Source organism: Engraulis encrasicolus, chromosome 15, assembly GCF_034702125.1.
Source record: "Engraulis encrasicolus isolate BLACKSEA-1 chromosome 15, IST_EnEncr_1.0, whole genome shotgun sequence".
NCBI lineage: Eukaryota > Metazoa > Chordata > Actinopteri > Clupeiformes > Engraulidae > Engraulis > Engraulis encrasicolus.
The window spans coordinates 45,515,149-45,527,648 of record NC_085871.1 but is presented as its reverse complement, the minus strand read 5'-3'; the positions used below and the strand labels follow the sequence as shown (position 1 = coordinate 45,527,648).

Sequence of the window (12,500 nt, the reverse complement as noted above, 5' to 3'; positions counted from 1 at the left end):
TTCATATCCACACACACACACACGTACACACCAAGAGAGCTCACACACTCCCACCCACCACCCATCACCCACCACACCACCCCATCCCACTCCACCTCCGCAACACACTCTCCCTCACCTCACACACACACGCTCTCTCTTTCACACACACCCTCCGCCCTGGGTCACCGTCCGCGTTTGGCTATCCAGCTCAGCACCACCAGCCCCACTGGCCAGGCCCCCCCAGCCCTGAACATCTCCCTGCGATCGCCGAGGACCATTCGGGAAAGCAGGAGACTGAGGTAAGCGTGAAGCGCAGCTCTTGTACTGGGGGCTGTGGCAGTGCCGAGGCTCTGTGGATCTATGGGTGCATTTGGGGGCTTTTTGCCTGTTTTTTACTGGGGGTCTGTGGATCTTGTACTGGGTGATATGACTCTTGTACTGGGGACTATGGGGCTGGGGATGTGCCCTTGCTCCGTGGATCTATGGGTGCATTGGTGGGGCTTCTTGCCTGGGTCCGTGGTTCTTTTACTGGGGGTTATGGCTTTTGTACTGGGCGCTATGGCTCTTGTCTTGGGGCTATGGGGCGGTGTCCAGGCTCCCTGGTTCTCTTTGGGTGCAATGGGGTCTATGCTGGACTGGGGAACTGGAGGGGGCTTTTTGCCTGGCTTTTACTGAGTCCACGGCTCTTGTATTGGGCTGCTGGCCATGGTGTCCTGGACCTATCCATGGATCTGTGTTGGGGGCTGTAATGGGGTCTTTTGCTGGATGGGAGCATGGGTAGGTTGTCTGCCCTTACTGGAGTTGTAGTGCCAGGCTCCACAGACCTATGTGGGTGTAACAGGGTCTGTGCTGGACTTGGGAAACTAGTGGGGATTGTTGCCTGGCTTTTACTGGGTCCATGGCCCCATGGCTGTGTGAGTCTTTGGGGCTATGGATGTGTCCATGCTCCATGGATCTGTATGGGCGTAATGGGGTTTATGCTGGACAGGGGAACTGGGGGAACGTTTTGCCTTTGATTTTGGCTTTGCCTTTGGCTTGACTGGGTCCATGGTCCCATGGCTGTATTGGGTCTTTGGATCTAATAGGTCTATGGGTGTAGTGAAGGACCAGGTGCTGGTGGGTTTTTTTTCACTTGGTCTGGGTGTTCTGGATGCCCGTTTCTATCCCTGCAGTCCCAGTGTGAAAGGGAGGCTTGTGTTGGGTCACTGGTGACAGTCTGGAAAACTGTAAGAGAGCACCTGCAAGAGAGTTCTTCATTCTTGATGTTGTGTTGTTTCAATAATTAAATGTTTTGTTTTAAATGCAGTGATTTAAAAAAAAAAAAAAAAAAAAAAAAAAAACTTAATTGTGCAGGGTGTTGTTTTTATTTCTGAGTGATGGCTGTTTGGTGGATTTTGACCAAAAAAAAAATTGTGGTCATGTTGGGGAAAACAACTTACCAATTACACTAGAATTTGCAATTACACTCTTTCTTTACTTTTTTTTTTTTCCTCATTTTGAAATGTTAATTGCTCACACAAATTAGTAATCTTTAGTGGGGGAAAAAACCCAGAGTTCTTGTATTGGGTGACTCTGACCCGGTTTCTTGCAATTGTGACTCATTGCACTGCACCTACAGCCAAGATTTCCTCGACGCCCGTTTTTTTTTTTTTTTTTTTTGTAGGACTGCTGGGATTATTTCCTTTGACGCTCGTATTTGGTAGCAGCCTTGGGATTATTTTTTTTCTCCATATAATGGCTGCCCCAATCTGTTTGGATTATACTGACGGCACTGAACGACAGTGAAAATCCACGGTGTACCTGGCGAAGACAGTGCCATTGGATTTACCAGTCAATTAATCTGTCACAATCCCATATTCGTTTTAAAACCCCTGTGGCTGTCATGTGTCATGGCTATACGTTGATGATTTGAGGATCTATAAAAATGTCTTTGATCTACTTTTCGGATATCATATGAATTGATTCGGACATCATTTAGTGCTCCCACCCACTTTGTGTGTGTGTGTGGGTGTGTGTGTGTGTGTGTGTGTGTGTGTGTGTGTGTGTGTGTGTGTGTGTGTGTGTGTGTGTGTGTGTGTGTGTGTGTGTGTGTGTGTGTGTGTGTGTGTGTGTGTATGTGTGTGTGTGGGTGTGCAGGTGTATTTTACTAAGGCACTAACCCAGCTATATCATGGTCTTTTTAAGTGAAGGGAAGAAATATAATATTTTATTTCCCTTTCCATTTACGGTTGCACAATGCTGTGTGTCAGCATGATAGATTGTGTGGCTGTGCTGGGATATGCATTTGAGGGAAGGACCTAAATCTGGAACGCAGTCTTCGGTCGTCGGTAGCGACGCTAAGTATCAAGAGGACCACTGTAGAATCAATGAATATTTTGGAACGCTGGAACCGGTGCCAAGCAAAATACTGGAGCCGAAATGTATGCTTATAGACTCACACACACACACACACACACACACACACACACACACACACACACACACACACACACACACACACACACACACACACACACACACACACACACACACACACACACACACACACACACACACACACGCACACACACACACACACACACACACACACACACACACTTGCTCTTTTTTTCTGATGCACACACACACACACACTAACACACGGACACACACACACACACACACACACTAACACACGGACACACACACACACACACATGCGAGGACACACTCACATACGTACGCACACTGAAACACACACACACACACACACATTCACACACAGTACAGTCTGTGTAAAAGCCGGGTGCTGTCTAAAAGCTGGGTCTGTCCCCCAGTATTTCCCACTTTGGCTTCAACCTGTCAAGAAGTTTTTCAAGCCCACCTGAAAACGGCTCTCTGTACACATGCTCAGCATACTGAAGCACTTTGTCAGGGTTTTTTTTTTTTATTCCCCTTTTCCGTATTCGTCTTTTCTTCTTTTTCTCCTTTTCAGAGGTGCATAAAATGCATTCTATATAGCCTACATCCTGCACTGCATGTTATCAATGGAGTCATTTTCACCTGTTTGTCATGCAATGCAATGCAATGCAAGAACTGTGTGTGTGTGAGAGTTCAGTTCACCGAGTTGGGTTTTTGCATTGACAAAGAGGGCATTTAAAAAGGGCCTGCGGTGGAATTTGCTACTTTTTCTCCTGTTGCGCCCAAAAATAGTGTGCAGAACGCACTGCTCAAATAGGTGTGTGTTCAGGATATGTGTGCAAATGTGTGTGTGTGTGTGTGTGTACCGTGTGCAGGTATGTGTGTGTGGGAATGTGTGAATATGTCTATGTATTTACCTACGTACGTGTGCCTTGCTAGTGTGTGTGGTGGGGTGACCATCTCTCTCTCTCTCTCTCTCTCTCTCTCTCTCTCTCTCTCTCTGTCTCTCTGTGCTGAATGAAACTTTTCCTTGCAGTCGTAACTCACTGCCATCCTGTCCACAAACCTCGGTGGAATTTCGAATGTGAACGCTGAGACAGGCCGAGGCGGCCGTTCATAAAGGACTACTGTGAGAGGAGAGAGAGAGAGAGAGAGTGAGAGAGAGAGAGGGAGGGAGAGGGAGAGGGAGAGAGAGAGGGAGAGAGAGAGGGAGAGAGAGAGAGAGAGAGAGAGAGAGAGAGAGAGAGAGAGAGAGAGAGAGAGAGAGAGGGAGGGAGAGGGAGAGGGAGAGAGAACTGGGGGGGTTGGAGGGTGGCAAGTCACTCAAATCACTCCCTCCCACTCTCACTCACCTTGCCTCTTATTTGCTCTCTCTCTCTCTCTCTCTCTCTCTCTCTCTCTCTCTCTCTCTCTCTCTCCATTTTACCCTGAGGGCCAGAGCCTCATACACATCTTTCATTTATTTCTCACACTATGACTCTCCCCTTTTTCCTTTCACATACCTCTCTCTCTCTTTTCCCTTCCTCTTTAGTTACTCTGTTTTTTCTTCCCCTTATCCTGTGATACGGAAGTGTTACTGATTATCTTGCTGATCTTTACAACCACCTCGTTAGTGAATTTACACAGTCTACTGAGGGACCTTTTGCCAGTTAGGGTGTCAGGACTTTTTTAGTGGTAGTGGTAGTAATAACAATACTAATCATAATAATAACCATACAATAATATTCTAGACCACCTAATTGGTCAAAGGTCAAAACCAGTGAGCCAGCTTCTATGTGACTCCTCCATCCCCTTGGTGAGGAGAGGAGTGGGGAGGAGATGAGTGCATGAGGAGAGGACAGGACAGGAGAGCAGAGGAGAGAGGAATTGAGTTTTCAGAGGAGTGTCCAGGTGTGCACACAGAGAGGAGAGCGAGGGCATGAGAGCACACACTCATACGTGGCTGCTGGCAGGCAGTCTGTGGAGAGGAGAGGAGAGGAGAGGAGAGGAGAGGAGAGGAGAGGAGAGCAGAGCAGAGGAGAGGAGAGGAGAGGGGAGGAGAGGAGAGAAGAGTACATGAGGAGAGGAGAGGAGAGGAGAGGAGGGGAGAGGAGAGGAGAGGAGAGGAGAGCGAGTGCATGAGAGAGAGCGTCCTCATACGTGGCTGCAGCTGGGCAGGCTGGTCTGGGTGTGAACGTACCCAAGGGTGGTTCACAGACCTCAGTAAAAGTCCTCGCTTTTCACCTGGTGCACAGACTGTAGGCTACAGGCTGAATGCTGAAGTCTGAAGGAGATGCAAGCCAGACAACACTGTGAGGCACTGAAGCAAGAAAAAAGGCCCTCAAAGCCTTGGTTCTGTAATAGGTTGAATATTGTAGTTCCTGCAAATTTAAGATATACTGTTGCAATATTTCTCTGAAATGAGACATATTTGGACCATAAGGCCTTGTCGCAAGATAAAGGAGGTGTAATGAAGACCATTTTCAGTCTAAACTCAATTTTGACCAAATGTGCAGTTACTGTACTTTGCCTTTGCAGGGCAGAATAGACTAGAGACTGTAGACTGCAGACTGAATGCCAAAGGCGAGGCAATGCAGACAGTCTTTGCCTTGTAAACACTAACCAGGTGCTGTGCTGTCCACCAGTTTTGCCAGATTGGGCAGTTCCCTGTCCAATTGGGCTGCTTAGAGAGGCGGTCTGCTGGTAAAAATGGGTAAAAAGGGCATTTGGGCGGGGTTTTTTCTGGAAATTTATGGCCATAAAAATCAATAGAATTTAGTTCAAATTGGGTGGGATTAAGGGCTTCCAGGTGGGTTATCAGCTTTTCTTGGGCTGGAAATCATCGGTCTCATCTGGCAACCCTGTTGTCCACATTTCCTCTCCTTCTGCTGCTGCTGTATGGCCGGCCCGGCCTCAATGACTTTCCAAGCTTCGTAGGAAAGCTAATGGTTAAAATCTACAAGCCTGGCTCGACTGATAATCTGACATAAAGAGTATTTTCCCGGTGGGAGAACAGTCCTCAGGGGCCGATACTGTTGGTTTTTTTGTTTTGTTTGATTGACTTTTCTTTGGAACTAAATGTGGCTTGTATGTGTGATGGCCCTGTTTAAGCCAAAAATGCTTGGATGTTTTTTGGCTCCCATTGCAGCCTGGTTTCCAACCTTTGTAGACAAGCTTATCGTTAAAACGTGGATATAGTGTTGTGTTTTTAAAGTACAACAAAGGGGCAGTGTTCTAGACAGTAGGCCTAGTGACTAACCTAATCGATCTTGTAATTAGTTTCCAAAGGTCTTGAGGTAGTTAGGCTAGCGGTTGAACCGTATGTATACTATACAGCTCCTTTTTGAAACACCTCAAGCCAACATCAGGCACTGACGAGGACTGAACCCCAAGTGCTGTCCTAATTGGCTCAATGACTAATGACTTGTTGACAGAGACATTCCAAACATTTCCAAAGGATAGAGTTCTATTGGAAATGAAGCTGTGTCCTATTTATGTGTAGTCTCCCACCAGTCATGGGGGTATTCCAAGCATTTCATGAAGTTAGCTAGTCCATTAGCAGCTAGTTGGTTAATTAGTTAGCAACTTGGTTGACTGAGACGAAATGATGCAATGAGTTACATGGCGCTATTCCGACATTGATGTCTATTGTCGGAATACTGGCACGTTTCCCACTGAGATATGCAATGTCTGTGGTTTGTGCTACGTTGCTCAGCTTTTATCAGTTTAGGGAGCGTGCATGCAGTTACCCTAACCCTAAGGCCGAATTCACACCAAGGCAACGCGGAACGGAAGTGAAGCGAATGAGGTCTTTCTGCTTTGTTTCGGCTGGTGTGTTCTACCCTGCCTTTCACACCGACAGTGTCGGCATACGCGGCCAGTCCTGTTCAAAACCCTTCAAAGCCAAAGCTAGCGCGCTACTTTGCCATTCATTTTGCCTGTGACGCTTCACCGCCTTCGTGTGAAGCCGGCCTAACCCTAACCCTTACCCTGAACCTAACCCTAACCCTAACTCTATGGCATGTCGGATTTCGGAATAGCGGTAGGGCCTATGTCGGAATATCGGTTGCCCGTCCATGAGATGGTAATGATTTTAAAAAGTATTGTGGGTCTCTAATAACAAAAAGTGTTTTGGGCGTCATAGTTCTAAACCTCTTGATCAGTGGTTACACCAAGACAACTGATAAGGTAGAGACCGTTCAAATGGAGTTTATTCCAGAATCAATATGATGGAAGGTTCTAATCTACCATGTCTATGAGTTGTTATACCAGTGGAGTTCAAGTCTCATTCAGGAGATCTTTCATCCCCACAACCATTAGATTATTAAACAAGGTACAATACTGAAAATTTGATTTACTGAGCACTGTTCATCACTTTCGTAAGGTTTTGTATTTCTATATGTTTCTAACCTTTTTATTAAACTATTTATTGCTGATTGATGAAGACTGCAAACTCAATTGCCCACTGATGCCATTAGCCTAATTGTTTTCTGAATCTGAATCTGAAGCCAGTTAGGGCCTAAATGTAAAAGTTGCACTGCTGCCTTAAGTTTGTCAGGTAACTCAACTCGAGGCTTCTTCAAGTTGAGTTAACTTACAAACTTGAGGCAGCAGTGCAACTTACTGTTTTACTTTTAACTGGCTGCAATGTTTTTTTAGCAGTGGATCACGTGTGCTCGAATGATCCAATAAGTTCAGTGCATGAGACTGGTTTTGTTGAAATCATCTCCCACCTCCCAGTTTGTTGCAACTTATGTACAGTCTAGAGACTTGGTCTCTAGACACATCTTTGTGACCGGTAAAGACATCCTTGTTGCACCAGATTTTTTCCTGTTTTCATGTCTGGTCCTGCACTGGTTGAACCGTATTGTGAATTTAGAAGCACAGAGTAGTACATACGTGTTTCCTTTGTTCTAATCATACTGTATGCTACAGGGCTTTTACTTTATGTAGTTTGTCCACCTCTGCAGCTGGTATTTGACAGGATTAAGGCACACCTTCCAGGAGGTCCCTGGCTGGTCAAAGAGGAGAGGGGATCATTAATTCCCAATTTGTGTGTGTGTGTGTGTGTGTGTGTGTGTGTGTGTGTGTGTGTGTGTGTGTGTGTGTGTGTGTGTGTGTGTGTGTGTGTGTGTGTGTGTGTGTGTGTGTGTGTGTGTGTGTGTGTGTGTGTGTGTGTGTGTGTGTGTGTGTGCATGCATGCTTGTGTGCGCGCGTGTGTGTGCGTACCTGCATGCATGTGTGCGTGAGTGCGTGTGGTGGGAATGCGGTCTGTGTGTGTGTGTGTTTTTTAGATTGTTGAGGAGGTGAGAGCTGACATATTTGAACCTGTCAATCTTCACCTTATTTCTATGTCACAGCTGCCGTCAGGTTATGGCAGGTTAGAGGCCTTAGAGGTTAGACTTATGAAGAGAGGAGATGACACACACACACATACACACACACACACACACACACACACACACACACACACACACACACACACATAAAGAAAAAGGGGAGTGGTCTTGGAGGGCAGGTATGGACTTTGGCCCACCTGAGTGTGTACCTTGTTACACGCACTCACACATACAACACACACACACGCGCACACACACACACAGCTCAATCCTAGACCCAAGGAGAAGCATAGACACACGCGCACACACACACACACACACACGAACCCTGGCTGGTGCTGCTGAGTGTGTTCCTGCTTCCCAAGTCTGTCTGCACATTACTAATGAGATTTAACTCTCCTGAACTCACCTGGGCCTCCTGCCCGGCCCCCCAGCTGGACCCGGAGTGTGTGTGTGTGTGTGTGTGTGTGTGTGTGTGTGTGTGCCTGTTCGTGTGCATGTGCGTGTGCGTGTGCGTGTGCATGCGTCAGAGAGAGAAACAGAGAGAGAGAGTGTGTTTGTGGACTTGTGCATGAGAGAGAGAGAGAGAGAGAGAGAGACAGACAGAAAGACAGACAGAGAGGGAGAGAGAGAGAGGTAGAGACAGAGAGTATTAGTTAGTGTGTGGTGTGCATGAGAGAGAGAGAGAGAGAGAGAGAGAGCTCTGGGCGCCATGCCTCTGTGTGTTCATTGGAGTGAGGCGAGGGGGGAGGTGAATGGTGTGGGGGCTAGGTGCATAGTGTGGGGGGAGGTGAATGGTGTGAGGGGAGGTGGATGGTGTGTTGACTCTGCATTTGCACCTCCAGCCAGGGGGCAGCCCACAGTCTCAGCCCACAGTCTCCATCTTGACATTTATCATGTCTGCATGCCGGTGGATGGCCCAGTGTGTGTGTGCATGTGTGTGCATGTGTGTGCGCGTGTGTGTGTGTGTGTGTGTGTGTGTGCGTGTATGCATGTGTGTGTGCGTGCGTGTGTGCATGTGTGTGTGTGTGTGCAAGTGTGCGTGTATGCATGTGTGTATGCATGTGTGTGTGCGTGTATGCATGTATGTGTGCATGTGTGTGTACGTGCCAATGTGTGAGGTATGCATTTGTGTATGTGTGTGTGTGTGGGGCGGGGGGATTTGCCTGCGTGTGGTTGGCTGTGTGAGTGTACATTTTGGCATTTTTGGGGTCATGTGTCATGGATGTCGAAGGTTGAATCGGACCTTTTACAGTCGCTCCCTCTCCTCTCCTCTGCCAGGGTCAACTGCAGAGTTTGTTTTCTCGGGTCAGCAAGTTTGTTGCACTACCACCATGACCACCACCAGCAGCGTTCACAAGCTGCCTTCTATTTGCCATGCCAATTAACATGCCCTGTAAGAGGCCTTGTGCAACTATGCCACACCAAGACCTCTTGCTCGCCCGCCACTAACCAAAGCCCTTTTATTTTCATTGAATTAATTTCATTGCATATATTTGGAAATCATAAATGTGAAGGAGTTGGCTGTGCAACTTGGGTGTAACTTGTTTGTTGCTTTTGTCCACGTTTCTCTCAGTCACCGTTCTGTCCACTTCCAGTCTTCCCATCTCACCTACTGTACCTCAGTGTATTTGTCTTTTCACATTGTGTACCTTCACCTCCATCCATCTGGACTTGCAGGGTTGCCAGATGAGACCGATGATTTCCAGCCCAAAAAGTACTCAAATCACGCCCGGAAGCACTTCATTCCACCCAATTTAAACTCAATGTTATTGATTTCTATGTCCATAAATCTGCAGAAAAATTCACCCAAGTGCCCTCTGTACCCTTTTTACTCACGTACAGTCATCCAAAACATCCAAACCGCTGACAACACTGTGACCTCTCTTTCACACAATGTTTTCTCTTCTATACGCTAAAGAGACTTAAGCCTGGGTTGGAATCCTGTTAGACAGGCTAAGACTAAAGATTAAGACGTACGTGGACTTTTTAAAATGTTCATCAAAACTAACGTGAAATGGAGATTTGTCATTGAAAATGAAAAAAAGACAAGACTATGCAATTACCCCTTCTCTCATAATGGTGAATGATGATTCTGTTAGATACTATAGCTTCTGGTTGCTATGGATTTACAGTTGCTTATTATCCTTATAAACTAATAGGTAAACCCGCTTAGTGGCCAGTATGGTGTGCATGTGCATGTGTGTTGGTGTGCATAAATGTGAGTTTTGGTGTATTTGATAGTGTTAAGCAAATGTAATAGTGTCCGTATTTGTGTTCTGATTTGGGCTTGTGTGTGAGTGTCTTTGGATAGTATCACCTGGATGAATGATAATCTTCACAGACAGTATATCATTGTCTCTCTACTCTCTGCATCAGAAGGATAATGATCATGGTGGTAAAATGCAATGTTTTATCTCTTTCTTGTAAGAAGCAGGATGGTTAGCTCAACTGTCCTCTAACTAATCCTCTACTTCTAAATAATATTGCACTTAGTTGATGCTTTTATCCAAAGAATCAATCTATTTAGGTGCAGGGCATTGGTTACAGTTCCTGGTGTGTACTGGGAAGCGATACTGTACCATTTCTGGAAATACACCTTCCCTGGAGTTAAATAATTGAGTTTCTACCTGTCTCTTTTTCTTCCCGCTCTTATCTTGTTTATGTTACTTCTAGTTTCAAGCTAGCAACTATCATTGAATGATATGAGACCAACTAGCCACTAGCTGGTCCCATATGATTCAATGATAATTGCTAGCTTTTAGGTAGAATTTGTGTTGCCAGACTCAGAAAACTTTAAAAGTACCTCAGCCATGGATAAGGGTGTAGGATACCATGTCTTTTCCAGTTTAGAATTTGAACCACTTTCTGATCCCATGAACTCCATGACAATAACGCCAAAGTTTCTACCATAACCCCTATATACCCCAATGCCCCAATGAAGTCTATTATTTTTGTGTTGGTCATTTGAATGTTCACGCTGGCTTGGGTAGTGCTATATGCCTATTTGTTCTGAAGGTTATGTCAGTAATCAGTATATATCATGGTTGTGTATAATGTATATTGTATAAACAGCATATTTATATTATTATATATTCATGTTATTGTATATTTATTTTATTTCAGGTGGATGATGTTTTCAGTGGCTCGGCTAGTGCTGGGCCTGTTGGTCCTGAAGGCTGCCTCAGCGTCTCCGGCCAGCAGGCGTACCCGACAGGTGGAGCTGGACACGTACGACAGCAACAACTACGATGTGGATATAGACAACAACACCCCCGACAACTACGACTACTACGACGGAGTCACCATCGACGAGCCACAGGTGAGTGACACTTGATTTTTTTCGATTTCTCTGCACACAAGTTCTGGTACTTGCGTGTAGTGAAGAGGAGAAGAGTAGCCCACTGGGACTGCAACCCTCTGGTATACCAAATTGGGGCTCTGACCGCTGCACCAATGTGCCAGGCTCGTTGGTGTGAGAGTCAGAACACACCTACAACCCTACTGTTATGATGGTCACTCCATCACATTGTGACACGTTTCATTTGACCCATTTACCAACCATCTGAGACTATTCCACTGAATTTCAAGCACAAATCCCTGCTTTGCACTCGAAGTTCAGTTTTAGAACACACCTCTTTCATAACACACAATTCTGTGTATTTGTGCATTCTGAGCATCCGTGTCCAATGTCCATGTCTGTGTCCATGTGTGTGTGCGTGTGTGCGTGCGTCCGTGCCTGCGCGTCTGTGCGCATGTGTATACGTGCTTGCGCGCGTATGTGTGTGCTAGTTCATGTGTTGATGTGGTGAGGTATGATCAGGACAATCTAGGGTCCAGAGGCCCAGAATTTCACAGGGGCCAACAAAGGACTTTGATATAGCAGGCATGGCGGAGGCCTAAAATATCTTCTCTTCATCTTCAACTTCTTTTCAACAGCTTCTAGTGGCGCCACATGTTCTGCGTGACTGGTTTAAAGAATGCGTTTGGAATTTAGCCCTTATCAATAGACTTATCTTGAGCTCACTTGGTGATGAATTTTGGTTCTCCATTGTATAGCGTATGAGTATGATATTACTGGTATTTCGAAGGTATTTGCCTAGTTCTATGTGCACTTCATTTGTTAAATCATGATATTCTACCTTCAAGTACCTACTTAAAAGTGGAAGTTAAAGTCAATCCAAACAGCATAGTTGTCCATGTTGAGATCCCACAGGCCTGGTATGGTCGGGACTGAATGAGTGAGTTTTTGTAGTGAATCTGTCTCCTTGTTGAGCTCAGCTCAGCGCAGGGCAAGACAGGAAGGCCGTTGGAACCCAGCCAATCCCTACAGTACTTACCCCTGTCAGCCAGCACAGTTTTCATTTTGTTCTGTCAACCTGAACCCTTACATGCAGGAGGCCTGTCCTCCTGTCCAGCAGAGCCTTTTACAAGCCAACAGATAACTCACTGTCCCCCCGGCAACATCATCCAGCCAGCCAACCGAGCAGCTGGAATGGCTCGTATCCACGGTAACCTTTCCCCCGTGGTGTTCTAGAACAGGTGTCTCTTGTTAAGGCATGTGGATCAGGTCTCCTTCAGATTAGCACATTACATAACGCCGCTGGGTGCATGTACTGCTTTATGTTAGCCTACGTTACCGTACAGCCACTGAATGACAGGCATGTTCCAGGCATGCTCACTTTCACCACGGAATGGGCAACCTTGTGATGATGTGTGTGCTAGACTTCAAGGACTGAAAGTGCAGTGAAGTGATTCTTTCTCCTCTCCTGATATGCTACTACTGTAGGTACTACTATT

At 46.2% G+C, this 12,500-nt stretch overlaps 1 protein-coding gene across 1 annotated transcript in view; it reads left to right on the top strand.

The window, feature by feature from the left end:
- Positions 1-169: 169 nt before the first annotated feature.
- epyc (epiphycan) overlaps positions 170-12,500 on the top strand; it is a 39,023-nt gene continuing 26,692 nt past the window's right edge. The window contains exons 1-2 of the mRNA XM_063218116.1: positions 170-281; positions 10,827-11,022. Of these exons, the coding sequence (XP_063074186.1) occupies positions 10,831-11,022 (192 nt within the window). The 5' untranslated portion in view covers positions 170-281; positions 10,827-10,830. The remainder of the gene's footprint in view (positions 282-10,826; positions 11,023-12,500) is intronic.